The sequence below is a fragment of the Sebastes umbrosus genome, chromosome 20 (assembly GCF_015220745.1).
Source record: "Sebastes umbrosus isolate fSebUmb1 chromosome 20, fSebUmb1.pri, whole genome shotgun sequence".
NCBI classification, from domain to species: domain Eukaryota; kingdom Metazoa; phylum Chordata; class Actinopteri; order Perciformes; family Sebastidae; genus Sebastes; species Sebastes umbrosus.
The window spans coordinates 4,596,326-4,615,983 of NC_051288.1; the positions used below are offsets into that span (position 1 = coordinate 4,596,326).

Here is a 19,658-nt window from a genome sequence, read left to right on the forward strand (position 1 = left end):
AAAAAAAAATGCCTCTTAATGTAGTGAAAATGTTAAAAATACTGCTAAAGCAGAAGTCTAGACATTTATTTTTTATTTTATTATATTTAACAAAATCCTTAACAGATGTTCAAGGTTTGTGTAAATGCATATCTGCGTACCAATGGCTGCGTATAGTATGAAACTTGGTCAAAATGACTCCAGTATTTAATATCTTGATTGAAACAATAGACAAATGAAGTTGTAAATTTAAGATATTAAAGAGAAGAATCATGCAACTGTGAAGATTTCTGCTCAGAAGTCGTGATGTGTCATTGTCATTTTGGCTGTTGAAGGCCTTTCAGTGGCAACATATCCCTCTCTGTGGAGAAATACAAGCTATTGATTAATCTGTAGAAAATTAAAGGTGCAACATTTAAGGAATTCACAGTTCCCAAATTCATGACACATTTGATTTTCTGTAAATGTACAACATCAATAAGAGTATTGCTATCCTGGGAATATGGAATATGGGAAAAAAATATTTTAAAAAGGAAATTATTAATTAAAGGGGAACTACACCCATTTTCAAAATTCATACATGTTATTCATATGGTCTAGGACAGGTCTATACTTTATACCCCATGACATCACAAATCTGAGTTTTATCCCAGTAGTTTTTGGATTTGGGAGAGAGTTGTTGATTTTTACTACTATTTTTGGACTGTTTTAGACCATTTTGAAAATGGGTGTAGTTCTCCTTTAATAATTGTTATAATACTAAGTGTTATTAATAGTTAATATAAAAATAACAAAAATCATGAACAAGATTTGCTCATTACTTTTTAACACTTTCAGCTTTGACATTTCTTCCTGAAAGTGGATCTTCCAAACTTACTTTTTGTAACCTTTGGAATCTTCTACTGAGCCACTGGGCTTCTGGATCCACACAGAGGTGAGTTTTGTTCGCAGTGGTAAAACTGTCGAGACAAAGAGGGGACAGAAACAATTCAATTAGGGCTGTCAGAGTTAACGCGATAATAACGCATTAATACAACACATTAACACATCTGTTTTAACGCCACTAATTTCTTTAACGCATTAACCTGACTTGCGATTTTTAGGTCGTAGCGGGCTCAGTTTTAAATCTAGAGTGAAGATACTGACATCATATGAAACCAGAAAACCCGAGGAATCCATTGGTACCAACCATGTCATACTAACTTGTAAGGAAAGGAGGCCAAATAACTCTCCTATCTTACTTCCTTATGATGAGGAAAAACTGTCATGGCCATTTTCAAAGGGGTCCCTTGACCTCTGACCTCAAGATATGTGAATGTAAATGGGCTCTATGGGTACCCACGAGTCTCCCCTTTACAGACATGCCCACTTTATGATAATCACATGCAGTTTGGGGCAAGTCATAGTCAAGTCAGCACACTGACACACTGACAGCTGTTGTTGCCTGTTGGGCTGCAGTTTGCCATGTTATGATTTGAGCATATCTTTTATGCTAAATGCAGTACCTGTGAGGGTTTCTGGACAATATTTATCATTGTTTTGTGTTGTTAATTGATTTCCAGTAATAACTATATACATACATTTGCATAAAGCAGCATATTTGCCCACTCCCATATTGATAAGAGTATTAAATACTTGACAAATCCGCCTCAAAGACACATTTTGAACAGACAAAAAAATGTGTGATTAATTTGCGATTAATAACTATGAACAATTATGCGATTAATCGCGATTCAATATTTTAATCGATTGACAGCCCTAAATTCAATATTTAGTATTTGCTCCTGGCCACAAATTATTTTTCAGCTAAATGCTCAGGTTATATGTTGTCTGTGTACAGTAGATTTATTGGATATTTTCTCCGAAAACAGTCGCTGCGGCTGGAAAACGAGTTCAATGAGAGCACTGAGACTGAGCAAAAACGGTAGTGATGTGGACCAGAAAAGCAAAACAATGAGCTGAAAGAAGCTAAAAGCTCTGCAAAGCTGAGGGAACTGCAGAGTGAGGCGATAACTCTCTGTGGGTTCATCACTCCAAGAGACTCCTTTCACATTACACACCGACCGCTTATCAGGGAAACATAAACATGGGTCATTTTAAGCAGTTTAAATAACAGCTGCTGCTATTTTTCCTGATAAGGACGGACAGTGATTGTGCCAAAGCTATCTGCTCCACATTCCTGGTTCATCTGCTCATGATTAGCTTTGCATGAGACACACCACACCCCTTAACACAGACACAAAATGATGCTTGCGTTAGAGTGAATAATTTTCCTTACATGAATGCGTGTATTCTACAATGAGAAAAAGTGGTTTCTTTCTGTTCAAAGCAGGAAACAATGGGTTCTCCAATGCGGGCCATTGAGACTCGCATACAGCAGGGGGGCAGGATAGATCCTGGACTCCTGGGCCAAGGGTGGTAACACTGAGGACGCCCTAAAATGCAGCACACACAAATATAGAATAACATCGGGAACATTAGTGTGTGAGGGGAAATATTCTTGAAATCCAGACAGAACACTAAATCTGGAAAGTGTATTGCTGGAATGACAACTTCTTAGATTCATAATCTATTCCCTTTTGACTATGTGTCTATCATGTGTTGACACATTTTACTTCAAAGTTCAAGTCATTTTTCATGATATTTTTGCATTTTTGCTGACACCACTACATCCCCATGCTCTATAGTGTTCAGACAGAAAGTGAAGCGAATTTTGGCCTTGCATCACGAGTGCAAATCTGATGCAGCAGCTATATCTAGTGCTTTTATTGTGAAAGGTATGAGCTAACGGCCCTTGTGAATGCGGGGGGGGGGCAATAAGCGTGTTTTCCCAATTTTCCTCCAGCACAATGCATGATGGTATAGAGTGCTCGATAGGTGACCATCGTTGTCCACTACTTTTCACAATGCATTGTGGGATACTTTGAGTCTACTATATAGGGTATAATAATTCTCACTATACATTCGGACAGCACTACAAAATGGTGAACTACTGTACATATATAGTGCACTACATAGTGAGTAGGCTACTGAGTGCTTTCGGACACAGTCAATAACTCTAAGCTAGCTAGCTCAACATGCACGCTGGCTAGCAGCACGCAAGCTAGCTATCAGCAAGCAAGCTAGCCTGGGATTCGTTTTTTTTTTCCCCTGTAAAAGTTGAAGCATTTTCAATCGTCTTTCCATCTAATCACGTCATTGAGGGCGAATGTTGTGTCTACTTGTGTCTTTCCATGACTTTGTATGCAATCACGCTGCCTCTTAAGTTAAATTAAAGGACCATTGTGTAGGATTAGCGGCATCTAGTGGTGAGGTTGCAGATTGCAACCAACTGAAAACTGCTCCGCTCACCCCTCTCTTTCCAAGTGTGTTGGAGAACTACGTTGGCCCTCAGGTAACGTAAAAGGACAAAAGTGCAGTGTTTTGTTTGACCCTTCTGGGCTACTGGAGAAATGGCGGTGCTGGACTCCGTGAAGAGGACCCCGCTCCCTAAGTAGATATGAAAAGCTAATTCTAAGGTAATGAAAACACAACTATTCTCAGTTTCAGGTGATTATACACTATTGAAAACATAGTTATATTATATTATATTTCTGCCAACAGATCCCCCGAAATGTTCCACACTGTTCCTTTAACATCTCATTCTGTTCTTAAGTAACTGAACTTTCTTGTTTTCCCTCCAACTACATGAGGATTTCTCAGAATCAGAGAAGCCTTTTTCCTGTTGTCTTATCCAAAGTCTTCTGCGGGCTTGAACCAGCATCTGTTTTTGATTTGCCTCAAAGTTTTTTGATTACTGGTGGACACTCCATTTTGCAAAGAAACATTTAACATAACATTTGATAAAAGTATTGGGAATGCTGAGATACATATTGTCACTGTATGAAAATAAAATATATTATCCAATTTTTTTATATGATATAATTTCATATGATCTAGGCTACCACACCATTTAAATTAGTTGAAAATGACTAAAGGTTGATAGATGAAAGTGATATATCTGGAGTGAGAAACATTTTCATTTGTATTAAATTCAATCTGTGCCTATACAAATGCTATTTCACACTCACACACAAAACTCTAGTAGTAGTCAAAGCCATACTCACCTCGTTCAGGGAGGATCAGCAACAGAGTTATGAGACACACTTCAAAGCTAATGTAAAAATGCATCCTGCGTCCAAAGTATGACTCTGTATAGTAGATACGTGGTAGTGAATAACGGAGCCTGATTCAGGAATCAGGAAACTCACTGAACAAACATGTCTTGAATCATGTGTACAGTATGAAGAGGCGGAGTGTTTGTTGTGGAGGGAATGTGTGCTCAGGGAGATGACATAAGAGGATTTGCAGGGCGCTGCTGTACAGCTGCTGAGAACGATGGCCAAAACATCTGGATTATCAGTTGCAGAGCCAACCTGCTCTTTTCTTTGAACCAGCTGACATGTTTATCACTGGTCCAGGTTAAATCATCTTGAATAATACAATGTATTGATTAAAATAAGAATTCTAAATGCAAAACAAATACTGGCAGCCTTCCACGTTGTTTTTGGTCCTGTTCCAAATTACAAAAATACTGGGAAACTGTCCTGTTTGAAATGTTGGGAACTGAGCTTGAACTGGATCCAGTATCTCTTCGTGGTTCACCAGTGAAAACAAAAAAAAACACCATAATTATATAGGCAAAGTAATGAGCCTCCAGATGTTTCTTTTCCATCTATACATTCTCTGAAAAATTTGAAAACCTTAAAACTTTCTATGAAAAAATAAGAACATGTTGCTTCATAACAGAAGAAAGGACTTTAGGAGGGACTACCAGCAGTAGTCCATTCCAACTGGTTTCCTACGCTGCACAGATGGACAGATCATTCTCCCATGCTGCACCAAACCTTTATTTGCACTGTATGTGATACAATGTTAGACTCATTTTAGCCACAAGAGGTCAGACGTGCACAGGTCTAAAGTCTTCATATGCTCTTAATTTATCAACGGTACCTGCTTTCAGTTAATTTCTAGAAGAAGATGAAGATATGCTTCATTGATCCCCTTAGGGAAATTCTATGTTTTTCACTCTGTTCTTACACAGCCAAGTCACAAATAAGCCAAAAAACTTTTGAGAGGAACCAGAATGAACACACGAGTAATAAATAGACTGCACTATTCAAGCAGCCTATAGGACGTGAACTATGACTGTAGCTGAGAAAATGATCTGGCTAAGAAGCGGCGGGTTGATGCAGCGTTGGGGAGCAGGTGATGTGCAGCTTGGAACAGGTGAATCAGCTTGGCAGCAATCAATGAGTCAGGAGAGTGAGCGGAGGAGCAACACCCACAGCAACACACACACAGACAGAGAGAGCGAGACAGACATATGAGGGGACGTACAAGACATAATTCATTCTTGCACTCACACACACATACATTCTCCTACACAAGAATATATGTGTGTGAGAAGAATATAAGTATGTGATGATGTGTGTCAGTGTGCTGACTTGACTATGACTTGCCCCAAACTGCATGTGATTATCAGAAAGTGGGCATGTCTGTAAAGGGGAGACTCGTGGGTACCCATAGAACCCATTTACATTCACATATCTTGAAGTCAGAGGTCAAGGGACCCCTTTGAAAATGGCCATTACAGTTTTTTCCTCACCAAAATTTAGCGTAAGATAGGAGTGTTATTTAGCCTCCTTTCCTTACAAGTTAGTATGACATGGTTGGTACCAATGGATTCATTAGGTTTCTTAGTTTCAATTGATGCCAGTATCTTCACTTCAGCTTTAAAACTGAGCCCGCTACAACCTAAAAAGTTGGTTTGCAAGTTGCGTTAATGCGTTAAAGAAATGAATAACGTTAACACATTATTGTCACCTTAACTTTGACAGCCCTTATAATATGTTCTTATTCTTCTTCTTCTTATTGAATATAAGAGTAGCAAGGCAATGAGACAGGAAATTCCCCAGTGTATGGGAAATATTCAACCTTGCAATACAGTTCATTTTTCTCACTAGGTTGGGTCAAATCAGTGGGTAACATCCGGGTCTGAAAAGTGAAGCTAATGTGGAAGTGCCTTCAACTTGCATTCTTTCTAATAGCCAGCAGGGGGCGACTCCTCTGGTTGCAAAAAGAAGTCTGATTGTATAGAAGTCTATGAGAAAATGAGCCTACTTCTCACTAAATGTATTACCTCAGTAAACATTGTAAACATGAGTTTATGGTCTCAATCGCTAGTTTCAAGTCTTCTTCAATACAGCATGATGTTCATTTAGTAAATTATGGTCCCATTTAGAGTCAAATAGACCATAAAGCAGTGGATGCTTTAGGGTGGGGCTACCTTGTGATTGACAGGTCGCTACCACAGCTTTGTGAAAGTTGATTGTAACATTTTGGTCGCCTAAAAATGTCTTATTCAGTGTTCGGTTGTACTTAGCTCCACCCTCTCGTGTCACTTCTGGTTGGGCCAAACCAACCCAGCGAATGTTCTGTCCCATAGTTAGACGTAGAGTATTGTCCTTGGACAGGTTTAAAAAAAAAAAAAAGACATAAAAAGAGTGTGGAAAAGAAAACATGAATATAAAGACACTTTCCTTGCCACGTTTCTTTCAGCTGTAAATGTCAAAGTAAGAGTGTGTTCTCCAGACTTATTTTGGTCACTCAGTAATAAAACTATAAGGTTGAAAAGACAGATAAGAGACCAACAAATTTGTTTTATATATAACAACTGTACCCTGAGCAGGGGAGGACTGGGACTGAAATTTCAGCCCAGGACTTTGAGATGGAGAGGCCTTTCACAAGAGCACCCAGAGGGCTGTCGTTTTAAAACTAATACCGTTTTTGTGGTACAAGGGCGTAGGTTTGTTTACAGCAACTCGTGTTTGATTTGTTTTGAGGAACGGATTACACATGACTAAATTCAAATATTTTACCGGGGCTTACGAGTGTCTCCTGATTGCCTGCAGCTACCAACATCTCTGAAACTGTTCTGTCTTTGTGTAGACAAACTGTCTAAATTTTAGACCAGTCAACATAAAAAAGCACCCAGTTTAAAAGGCACTAAAATCATTGCTCCAAGCCCCAGTGGTGTCCCTATACCAAAGCTATGCCCTTGTTGTTGTGGTATAAAGAGAATCTGATGATGCTGAAGACCTTCAAGACACTTTAGGGCAGTGGCTCCCATATTCTTGAACTTTGGACACGTAGGGACACACCCCTCATTGCTCACCAGATTTCATTGTGACTGGATGAAGTAGATCCTGACTTTAATAAAGGTTTAATCTATTTGAGTCACTGACAGACAAAAATGTTTTTTTTTTTACAGATCAAATCATGAACTTTATTGTCAAGTTTAATAACACTCGGCCAGCTACATGAAAAAAGATTTAAGGGAGAAACAAGTCAAACTAAAAACCACAAAAGTATCTGGATCAGAAGATCACAGTGTGACACATAAAAAAATCTGAACAGAAATTGACCCCCTGACCTCTATGTACTGACAATGTAATAGTGACTATATGTCATTTTCAGATTCCTATTGAAGCTGACACATACTAACTGCTATTTCACTTGTATAGCTGCCCTTGTAAATTGTAATTTACCGCAAGAGTCCGTCGCAAATGAAGAGGTTTACAGGAGTGGGTTTTAAAACACAATACTGATTTAAACCTAAATTATGACCAGTAGCACCATTTAAAATCTGTAATTCAGTCATTTTTTTACACTGGACAGATATAAAAGAGAACATCTGGGCTCTGCCAGATGGGTTTCAGAGGACACTGGTTGCCATATTGTGACTGTCGGATTAATTTAAGACTGTTTTAACGTCATTGGTTAACTTTCTGTTTCAGTGATGAGAACGCAGACACTACAATCAATCATGTGACCCCAGTAGATGATTTGCTCCATGCTGACTTGACGTCAATATACGACGGTAGGTCGTCATGATACGATCAAGTCTGTTTCTGTTCACCTGTTTTCCCAAGATAATTTACTCGGGGAGCACAGTAATGACTTGAGTGTACACGCTCTCATCACTTAAATGGCTTATGATTAACCGTAATGTTTTGGTCACACTGAGGACACAGCAGAGGAGTGGATCCAGAGGGGAGGAGTTTTCATTTTCACTAGCGGGACGAGTTGGAACTAGAGCGTGACCGGTGACGGCGGCGGCCGGGCGATCGAGATCTGCGACGTACTGGAGAGCGCCGCCGTGGAGACCGAGACCTAGGAGGGAGAGAGAGAAAAAGAGAGCACGACAGAGTGAGAAAACAGGCAGAGTGACGGTGAAAGACAGAGAACGGCCGGAAAGAACAAGAGTAAAAAAAGAAACACCTATGGATTTTGAATGTCATAGCAACCGACAGTAAGCATAGAGCCTGTATTGACCCTTTTACAGCCGACGTCATGATTACGTCACGGTCTTAGCTGGAGGCAAAACAAAGGAAAGACTGGAGGTAAACATTAACAGTGGGCTAAAGTCCCACATCGAAAAAGCCAACAAAACTTGCTAGCCAGCGTTAACTAACGTGTTCAGAGAATTATTCTGCCTTCACCTACGCTCAGCCCAACAGGAAAGGGGTCTATGAGAGTAACAGTTGAGGGATCATCAGCATTATTTGTTTCCCCTAACCAAGCACTGCTGCATCATTTCCAGCACCGGGGCTCATCACATCCTGCTCACCTTCTCCTCATTCGAGGTGGAGTGCGTCGCCACATCGGTGGTGGAGGCGGCATCCTGCGGGGAGGGGACAGCCTGCGGGGGGGAGGGCGCACCGTGGGAGTCAGCACGGCTGTGACTGTGATCTCCTGACCATCGATCTGACCTGAGAGAAAAAAACATCCGGGGAAGGCAAGAATATTGAAGGTTTTGGCATTTTAACAGAATTAAAACGGAGTAATTTGAGACATTGTGCCACAAACAAACAAACAGTGTGCAGCCTCCAGTCTCATCTACACCGTAATCTATCCACTTTCGCTCCTCCGCATCCTCCTACCTCCGTCCATGTGTTTCAGCGCCTTCTCTGCCTCCTCGGGTGTCTCAAACTCCACGTAGGCGTAGCCTTTGGACAGGTGTGGGTGGATGCGGTTCATGGGCAAGTCGATCATCTTGATCTTGCCGTAAGTGGAGAAGATCTCCTGGATGTGTTCCTTCAAAAGGCACGACAGAGAACACTTTGGAATTTGCCACATCTAGGCACATTTATGTAAACAGGATCCTCATTTTATCTCTCTTTTCTCTGGAAGTAGAAAACATTTCAGCTCCCGAGTACAAAGGGAATTCATACCACATCAGAACGGGTTCAGGTAAATTTCAAATTGTAAAGCCAAGCTTCAAAATGTTCCCATCTGAAAACTCTTCTTAACTAAAGTTTCCAAATAGAATATAAATAATTATTCTGCTAAGGATGATAAGAATAATTACAAGCGTGCCTAACCATTTCATTATAAACAGATGAAGGGAATTACTAATAATTATTACATAACTCAAGTAACAGAGCTGAGCTATTCATCAGACTTTTCTTTTGTAATTACACCCGCAATTCAATTATGCTCATGTACAAACAAGGTAATGGAGCCTGCAAACATCACACAATGGATTCCCTCTGTTCTCCTTCTCTTATACTGTGTCGCTAATTGCTTCCTGTTGGCTCCCTTCCACGACTCTAAATCAAATACTCAGCTCCTGCAAAATAATTTAACCTCACTTTCCCCATCAACTTAAAGTAAAGATGAAGAAGTGAGGTCACTGCAAGCGATGAAAGCATCTTAGGGCCTGTGTCCATAAAGCGTTTTTGTTTGAGCGTCAGCGTTTCAATTGTTCCCCAATGAGGAGAGAAAAAGCGCCAGTCTTTTTTTCCTCCGCCTTTTTTTGTGCCGCCGCTCCCAGCGCTTCTAGTTGAAAATCTTTGGTAAAGTTAACTGGTGATGTCACCGTAGCAACTGGAGCTTGTTTTGGCCACGTCTATCTATCTTGACCTTTATATGTCAGACAGACATTACCATAACAAAGACCAAAAAGCCCATTTGTGGAAGCAGATCAGCTGGGCGGACAGTGACTGTTGCTGGTGAGTGTTGTGCTATTATCGCCATGCAAAGTATCTCCGACTGATTGTCTTCCTTGTTCTACGGCTGTCAGATTGAGCGGTGACAAGCTCATCCATACAGGGCACGCATCCTCCGGTTGGTGCTCATGGTGAAAAAAAACAATGTCAACCAAATAGATAGTAGCCCAAATGGATTATAAAAAAAACAAAAGGGGCGATGCTAGTCTATCATACAACGTTGGTGATATGTTGTCAAGATATTGTCGTCATAAAAACATTAAAAAAAGTGCTTGGAGCGCTTTTCTATGAAACGCTGGGATGAAGCGCTCCCCAGCACCATGTGGCTGCTTTTCTACCAGAAAAAAGATGCTATATAAACTAGAGCTGGGACAATTTACCTATCTCCCGGTTCAATACTCTCACGATACGATAGCGTTCCCTGTCTGTGACAGAGTTAGCATGCAGCTTTAGCCGTGATGTCTAACTCTGCTTTTCCTGGCAATGTGTGAAACCCAAAGTGTTTCCTTACTTTACTGGATGTGTAGTGTTTACCACGCTGGATTTAACATGTGAGAGTGCAGGTCGTATCCACGCAGACCTTCCGCCGTGTTCTGCTTTCTCGTTTTGGCTCGCTGGGGCCGACTGTGGTTTGTTTTGGTTGACGGCTACTGAACGGATATGACGTCACGTTACTCAGACTACAACAATAAAAGCGGTAACTTCCTTCTACCTCCGCATCGACTCAAATGAAGCAAATATATCGTTTCTGGCATTAAAATTGATTTCAAAATCGTAAAAAATAAAAATAGCGATACAAAGGTGAATTGATTTTTTTCCCTCACCCCTAATATGAACACAGGCACTGATTCTTCAAGTTTGTTTTATGCTGGACTGCCTGGTTACTGGTGGTGTGTCGTCATTTTCAAATGCTCTGGTAAAAGCAGCAAAACCTGCACTACGTTTATCTGATTCCCAAACAACATTTAGTCAGTGAAGCATCACAAAACAGCTGCAGCCTCTCGCTCATAGAGATATGCCTCAAGGTCAGCAGTGTAGTAAAGCATTCACCTTGATAACATTTCTTGTCAGCCGGCCCAGGTAGACCTTGGTGGGTTTGGGCGTGGGGCTCCTACGCCGTCGGTCCCGGTCATCCTTCTTTGCTGACTTTGACCTTGAGTGACATTTACATTTCGGTTAATATTGTAGTCATTAATGAGCTGCTCTCACCCAGAACGTCATGTTTTAATTCATTTTCGTTCCAGCAACATTACTAGTGTTCCCTAACTGCAGTGTGAGACATTTATACATTCCTCAGTTATACATTAGAACAAACGTAGTGACTAATTCTGTACTTTGAGCGGGAGCGTCGTCTGTTGTTGTGGCGCTGGCGGCTGGGGCTCGGTGAGGAGGAGGAGGACGACGAAGAGGAGCGGGAACTGGAGGAGCCCGAGTGGCTGGAGGCGGAGGAGCTGGAGCCGCTGGAGGAGCCTGAGCTGGAGCCCGAGCTGCTGCTGGAGCTGGAGCTCGACCTAAACAACAGCAGGTTTTAGGATGGGAAGAAGTGGATGAACCAGTTTGTGGCGTGAACTTGAACTGTTTATCTTCCACCGTCCAACGTAAATAAAAAGGATAAACACTACTGTGACCTTGTGTCAAAGTCAGAGCACAAAACACAATACAGAGCAGCTAGATATTGACAAAGAGACAATGATTTCCTTTTCATCCTATGAAAAATGAATTGATATGGAAAAATGAGAGTTCAGCATGCAGTGTTATTCTATGAGAAGAGACTCTAACCTGCTGCTCCCACTGGAAGCACTGCGCCGCGTGCGGTTCTTGTCTCGGCCCCGGTCTTTGTCAGCTCCTTCTTTCGTGGCTCCTGACTTCTCCTTTCCTCGAGGTTTACTCTTGTCATCCTCTTTCCTCTTTGTTGGGGATGGCGCCCTGTTGGAGGAGAAAAAAGTAAACAAAAGTCAGGATTTAAAGGCAGTGGACAACACCGAGCAGACGTGAAATCTAACATTTTGAGTGGGCATCTAATGTATCTGGTGTTTGCAAACAGCAACATCAAAACTCCCAAACTGACTGTTAATTAGAAGTAGGTATGCACCAATAAAGATACTGGATCAGATATCGGGCCGATACTGACTCAAATAAGTGGCTCAGATATTGATGACAATGGGGCCGATCTATTCAGTTCAATTCTATGTTTATATACTATATACATTATATACTGGAATTTTAAACTTATTATTTATACACTAGCATCGGATCGGTACTCAGTATCGGCTGATATCCTAAGCCCAGGTATCGTCATCGGGACTGAAAAAGTCAGATCGGTGCATCCATATTAATCTTACAAGTTACTATCTCAGATTTAAACGCAGAGGTATTCGTGTACGGCAGTAATAATGTAAAAATATCTACACTTTTGAAACAATGAGCAATGAAATGTTAGATTGTTTACATTTGTGCTTAAGGGGCAGCAGTAGCTCAGTCCATAGGGCCGCTGGTTCAAATCCCCACATGGACCAAGTACTGAGTGTGAACTGGTTTCTGGAGAGATGCCAGTTTGCCTCTAAGCTGCCCTTGAGCAAGGCACCAAACCTGGAAGGTCACCTGGAAGGGGGCAGCCCCTTCGCTCTGACATCTCTCCATTAATACAATGCCTGTATATAGGTCCCGTTTGTGCATGTGTGTGTATTTCGGGGCTGTGTGTACCATGTAATGTGAAAATATAACAGAGTGAAACAATTGAAAAGAAAGTGCCTTTCTTCTTCTGCTAAACATACAAACATGGGTTTAATTTGGAGAAAAAAATAAAAACAGATATAAAGTGAGAAATCAGTTGACATTCAAGGCATTTAAGTACGTATGCTAATTAATTTCAGTTTCCATTGCAACTGAAAACTCAAATATTCTAATAATGTGCACCACACTCAGTCAGTGCTGGCATTTTCAATGAAACCCTTTATACCCATTTATTTTAATCTATTTCATTTGGGGAATCTTTAAAGGACGGTAAAAGGAAAAACAATATTTCAGTTTCCTTAATTGTTTATTATTGTAGAGGCATTTGTTAATTATTATTATTATTATTATTATTATTATTATTAAGGAGGCATTTTATTTTGTATTACTGTGGATGGGAACTGGTTTTCAGACTTCTGCAGTACCGCCACATAATTATATAAAATAAAATGCCTCCTTAATAATAATAATAATAATAATAATAATAATAATAATAACTGAGCTACTTGAATGCTCAGTTTACTCATTCAATGTCCCAGAAACGACTCAATAAGGGAGATGAAACGCAAATACATCACTTTATACTGAAAAGACACAAATGGCTGTAGATGTTCTTCAAGTGGTTGCTCTAGAGTCCCCTGCTGGAATAAACAGCGGAATAACCCGTTAACGGAGATCAGCTCAGAACCATGTTAGCATTAGCATGTGAGCTAATATTGACTTGTTGTGTCGCGCTCAGATTCAAATGCACGTATTAAAAAAACAAAATACTGAACTTAGTACGACTTTGACGTTACTGCGTTGCTATTTATTGGCCATGCATGAACATTTTAATTGAAGTAAGCAACGCTGGCTGCGTTTACGGTTACTTACATCGCTTTACCCACAGCTTTTCCAGCTACCCGCGACACTAGTAGTCGCACGGAGATGACGTAATGTTTGAGGAAGCTGTAAACCAATCAAAACACAGGCAGAGAAAGGCGGGTACATAATGCCCTCAATTTGGGTTGTCAGGATATGTTTTTGTCTATTTTGGCGAATTATATATACATTTTTATGTCTACTAATGATAGTGATAGTCAACGCAAATATATGCTCTAAAATTATAATTTGAACTTTTCCTATTGGCTTGGTGGTGCAATTTGCTGGCGTGTTGCTGCCGGGGCGATTGGCAAGCAACTGCCTGACAGGTTAAATGAAGGTAAAATAAATACACACATTATCAACCGGCTTTCAGACGAGAATGTCCGTTTCCGACCGTTAGCTTAGTTACAGAACACCACGGATGCTTTCCATGTGTCATATGTTATTAAACAAGAAAGTTATCTATTAAGCTCACGGTATATATGAGCTAACGGGAGTGCTTTGGATTTAAATGACACGGAGGGAGGGACACACACGTCTGCTTCTCCTCTGGGACAGCCAGGCTTCAGATGAGCTCCTCGGTAGAGCCAGTGGAGGAGACCAGCAGCAAACCCTCCGGCGGGGGCGGCGACTGCACGCTGGCCTTGACCGTGTGCTCTGCCGCCATCGGAGGCACCTTCCAGTATGGCTACAACATCTCCATCATCAACTCTCCCACCACCTACATCCAGAGCTTCATCAATGACACCTACGTGGAGCGCTGGGGCGTTGGGTTGGAGAGTCCTCAGGTGACCCTGATGTGGACTCTCATCGTGTCCGTCTTCTCATTGGGGGGTCTGCTGGGAGCCCTGCTAGCGGGGCCCCTGGCAGTCCACTTTGGCAGGAAGAACTCACTGCTCCTGAACAACTCCTTCCTGTTTGTGGGTGCTGTACTCGTGCTGTTGTGCAGGGTGGCGAGATCCTTCGAGATGATCATCCTCGCTCGCTTCCTGGTGGGGATGAACTCAGGCGTCAGTATGAACGTCCAGCCAATGTACTTTGGGGAAAGCGCCCCCACACACCTCCGGGGTGCCGTGGCCTTTTCCTCCGCTGTCTTCACCGCATTCGGGATCTTCTTGGGTCAGGTTGTGGGAATCACCGAGATCATGGGCGCAGAGCCCCATTGGCACTACTTGCTGGCTAGTAACGCTTTGCCCGCGTTGATCCAGCTCCTCACCCTACCGTGGTTCCCAGAGAGCCCCAGGTACCTCCTCATCGACCGGGGGGACAGGGAAGCGTGCCTCCAGGCCCTCAGGAGACTCCGCGGTGGGGAGGCTCCTGCCTCGGAGATGGAGGAGATGCTTCAGGAGCAGGAGCAGCAAAAATCCGCAGCCTTGATTTCGGGATCCACAACTAATGCCAAGACGCCCTGGTCCTTGTTCAAGGATCGCGACCTGCGATCCCAGCTCCGAACGGTCATGGGTGCCAGCAGTGCCATGATGCTCTGCGGCAATGACTCCATCTACTTCTACGCGTATTACATCTTTCTCGCGGCAGGGATCCCCCCGCAGCAGATCCAATATGTCACCATAGGCACGGGGGCGTCTGAGCTGACCGCGTCCATACTGAGTAATCTGCTGATTGAACGCGTTGGCCGCAGGTACCTTCTCGTGGGAGGGTACAGTCTAATGTCTTGCTGGTCCGTGGTCTTCACTGTAGCTCTTACCCTCCAGAGCCGCGGGGTGGCCTGGATGGCCTACCTCAGCATGGCGTGCGTGTTCGCCTACATCCTCAGCTTCGGCTTGGGTCCCGCAGGGGTGACGGGGATCCTACCGACTGAGATCTTCGACCAGGCGGCTCGGCCGGCGGCGTACATGGTGGCCGGCTCGTTCATGTGGATCAGCCTATTCTCGGTGGGGATGCTGTTCCCCTTCATCGTCAAAAGCCTGGGGAATTTCTGCTTCCTGCCGTTCTCGGCGGTGTGCGTGGTGTCTGCGGTGTTTTTGGGGCTCACCTTACCGGAGACTAAGGGCAAGACGCTGGCGGAGATCACGGCGGAGTTCGATAGGAAGAACGGCGTGAAGAAGGAGAGGTCAGATGTGCAGATGGATGAGCCCATTAGGAAGGACTACCATCTGGGTAAAGCCTGCTCCTTCACCACCCTTACTCAAGAAACTGACCCTGAACCTGACCATAAGAATCGGGACTGAAATTTGACATCCTCTAGTAATAGTAAAAATGAAACAGTGCCTTTGTGGCCTCTTTATGCACTTTCACCGACTACGTTTACATGCACATGAATATTCCACTATTATTCTGAATATGACGATGTGATACGTGTCAAGTAAACAGCATATCCTGTTTGGATATTCTTAATTAGGCCTTATTCCGCATGGTTGGAGGAATGAAAGAGGGAGGCTGTGCTCGCAATGTCCAACAAGTCCTCCAGCGGTTACTTTAATCAGAGTATGCACAGCTGCATGTTAACGGGAATATTAGTGGAATATTCATTTTCATTAGCCAAACAACTTAGTAGGAATATTGTCTATTTCGGAATAAGGGCAAAAACTGGAATATTGTGTGCATGTAAACGTAGTCAGTGTTGGATAGATTACTCCATAGGTGAAATCATAAGTGTCCTATTTATGAAAGACGATCTCTGTGTAATGACTGACTATTTAATTTAATTCTGGTTTCATGATCGACCTCACTAGAAAGTATTAGAACGTGTTGAACTTACTCAAGCGAGCGTTAACTTGCGATTTAAAAGAACACATGATGCTCTTTCGTAGACTTCTCTGTTAATAGATGACACGATGATCTTTTCTCTACAAGAAGGCTCTTTCGTAGCATTGTAGTGTAACTGTAAGCTGAATAACTGCCTTACCAAGAGTAGCATATACTGTATAAATGTCCACTGAATCTCTAGTGAAAGTAAAATACTGGATTTTTTTAAAGAGGACCTATTATGCTTTTGTGCTTTTCATCAATCAATATTAATCACAATTAATCACAAATTAATCACACGTTTTTTATCTGTTCAAAATGTACCTTAAAGGGAGATTTGTCAAGTATTTAATACTCGTAGTGGACAAATATGCTTGCTTTATACAAATGTATGTATGTATTTATTATTGGAAATCAATTAACAACACAAAACAATGACAAATATTGTCCAGAAACCCTCACAGGTACTGCATTTAGCATACAAAATATGCTCAAATCATAACTTGGCAAACAGGTAACAACAGCTGTCAGTGTGTCAGTGTGCTGACTTGACTATGACTTGCCCCAAACTGCATGTGATTGTCATAAAGTGGGCATGTCTGTAAAGGGGAGACTCGTGGGTACCCATAGAACCCATTTTCATTCACATATCTGGAGGTCAGAGGTCAAGGGACCTCTTTGAAAATATCCGTGCAATTTTTCCCCGCCAAAATTTAGCGCAAGTTTGGAGCGTTATTTGGAATCCTTCGCGACAAGCTAGTACGACCTGGTTGTTACCAATAGATTCATCAGGTTTTATAGTTTCACACCAGTATTCCAGCTTTAAAACTGAGCTACAACCTAAGAATCACAAGTTGTGTTAATGAGTTGAAGAAATTAGTGGCGTTAAAAATTTGAGTTAATTTTGACAGCTCTAGTGTGTTATATCGTTTTTTTGTGCATGTAAAAGGTGTGCAAAGTTACAAAGCCCAAAGTCCACGCCAAACATAATCTGCCTTATGTTCCGTAATGTAGTGATGTCACCAAGTAACACATTTGTGGTCCCAGCTGGAGGGTGAAAAGAGGTGCTGGAGCACAGCTAGTAATAGAAAAATAAAGCTTATTTTTTTACATTAAAGCATGTAAACATGTTCTAGTAGAAACCTAAAACACAAGTATGCACCTGAAAATGAGCATAATAGGTCCTCTTTAAATCGGTCCCATCCCCCTTTCATTCAGTACACCCCCGCGTAAATCAGAAAGCAAAAGCAGCGTGATGAACATTATGAATTGAAGAGAAACATTCCCAAAAAAAAAAATTCACTCTTCATAATACCCCAATCAACTTCTTTTCTTTGCTATTCTTTTTCCTCTCCCTCATAAACATAAACATGACTTTATACCATAGTTTTGATCAACATTTTGAATTATGGTACCTTTGTGAAATCCAAGATAACACTTTATGGAAGCACTGTGTGGTTCCAGCATCAGTGAAGCAGTCAATCAGCAGCACTCTTGGCAATAATAGAGGTGTTTGCTGTCGAGTGGGTGATGATTTGAATTGTGTGTATTAAAGGATTAGCCACTCACTCAACACGTCTGCACTGGGTAGATAACAGTGCTTGTTTATTGTGTAATCTGATGATATACTCTGTTTTGTTGACGCGTCTATTCACTCCAGTGATCCATGCTTGTTTCATTTTACCGTTCAGTGACTCAAAGTGGGAATATTGCCTCTCAAAACTCTGGCAGGTTTAGTGATATGTTCTATTCAGTTAATTTCACAGGACTACAAGCCTTTGTAATTTATTGTAATTTATTGTAATTTATTGTAACTGTAAGTTTTTTTTTTTAATTATTTATGCATCAAATGGACTGTATGCATGTTAGTTGGACTCCCACCCTAGGTATTGTATTAGTGCTACTAACAGAATGGTTCCATTTACTACTCTTGAAATGTTTTCTGTGTGCAATGAAATTATGAATAAGGGCTGTCCTCAACCAAAGAAATTCTTAGTCGACTAACACTCATACGATTTTGCCAACTAATCGATTCGTCGATTTCATCGACAGATCTGTAAAACTGAGTTTCTCCACAAAGATTCACAGAAAAGCACCACTTTAAATCTTGTGTTTACCAGAGATGTGCTCTTGGAAATGAGTCATTCAGCATGAAAAAAGCTTAAAAACAACTACTTACGAAGGAAATCTTCATCGACTAAGAGAAAAACGACTGATGGATTAAGAGGGGGGCAGCCCTATAATATGAATGCAGCGCTGCCAAGCAGCCAGTAGATGTCGCCACTGTTATCCGTCTTTGCTTGTTCTCCTCTCTCTACTCAAATAGGAAGCTGTTTAATATCAAAACGACCCACAGCTGTAACACCAAGCGAAGATGACACTTTTAAATCCAACATCTGTCAGCTCACAAACCCTGCAAGCCTCCTGTTGACCATCTGTCACGACCTCTCCCGTAACTTAAATAAGTAAGTTAGATTGATTCAAGATGCAGCATATATTTATTATTATATATTCAAGGTGCTAGTAATCCAAATCACCCCTCTCTTATTCCCTGAAAACTTTTCTTGCTGTATTTCAGGTAACAACCCGCTGCTGTAGCACGTCGAAGATGCTGAATGAAATATTGTTATTGTATGACGCTGTCTTTTCAAAGCATGACAATCCTCGATGATGATAAGGACTGTGTATGATCCTCAGGCTTTATTTTGTAGGAATCTATATTTTGCACATTCAAATTATTTATTCAATGGTATTTATTGAATGAGAAATGTACAACAATAAAAGAAAAAATCAAAGTGCTGACCTACACCGTCGTCTTCTTTGTGATTCTGTTAGATTGACTGATTACGCCTGTCTGAGCCAACTGCTTTCTTAATTACATTTAATCACATTACTTTGGTTCCCTTCGCTCCTCTGCACTTTAATCCTTCCCACTCCCATTAAAACCGTATGAGTGATGCTATTTATTTATGGGGTTGGAGGCAAGTTCATTGGACTCTATTGCATCATTTAAGCATAATTGAGCAACGTCTCCTAGCTGTTTTGATATATGATTGAAAAATGGGATTTATATTCAAGTGTGTGCCCGACACAGGTATAGGTTTTGTGAGTCAGAATTGATGTAAAAACACTAGGAATCCGAGCAAAAAGCGTTTCTGCTGCAATTGCAACAGCAAAACCGAATATTTCTGCTCTCGCCAGCCTTCAATTCGGCCTCCAAAATCCATTAGTTGTTTCTGGTAAAGCAAACAGCCAAAAATAGTGCTCCTGTTGAAGTTGCGGAAAGATTTTGAGATAAAGGCGTCAAAAGAGATTCTCTATACC

At 41.5% G+C, this 19,658-nt stretch overlaps 2 protein-coding genes and 1 long non-coding RNA gene across 3 annotated transcripts; 1 reads left to right on the plus strand and 2 right to left on the minus strand.

Moving 5' to 3' along the window:
* Window positions 1-168: 168 nt before the first annotated feature.
* LOC119479089 lies at window positions 169-4,262 on the minus strand. Its single transcript, XR_005204604.1, has 4 exons — window positions 4,086-4,262; window positions 2,258-2,414; window positions 857-938; window positions 169-340 (listed from the first exon to the last, which is right to left on the minus strand). It is a non-coding gene; the product is annotated as an uncharacterized LOC119479089 (long non-coding RNA).
* A 3,014-nt stretch (window positions 4,263-7,276) lies between these two features.
* LOC119479573 (RNA-binding protein with serine-rich domain 1-like) lies at window positions 7,277-13,773 on the minus strand. Its single transcript, XM_037755338.1, has 7 exons — window positions 13,638-13,773; window positions 11,811-11,957; window positions 11,366-11,542; window positions 11,082-11,184; window positions 8,964-9,117; window positions 8,651-8,792; window positions 7,277-8,193 (listed from the first exon to the last, which is right to left on the minus strand). Coding segments are annotated over exons 1-7 (825 nt in total). The 5' UTR covers window positions 13,640-13,773; the 3' UTR covers window positions 7,277-8,093.
* A 214-nt stretch (window positions 13,774-13,987) lies between these two features.
* On the plus strand, window positions 13,988-19,140 carry LOC119479572 (solute carrier family 2, facilitated glucose transporter member 11-like). Its single transcript, XM_037755337.1, has 3 exons — window positions 13,988-15,746; window positions 18,661-18,799; window positions 18,913-19,140. The coding sequence occupies exons 1-3, from the start codon at window positions 14,198-14,200 to the stop codon at window positions 18,914-18,916; spliced, it is 1,692 nt and encodes a 563-aa protein (XP_037611265.1). The 5' UTR covers window positions 13,988-14,197; the 3' UTR covers window positions 18,917-19,140.
* Window positions 19,141-19,658: the final 518 nt, after the last annotated feature.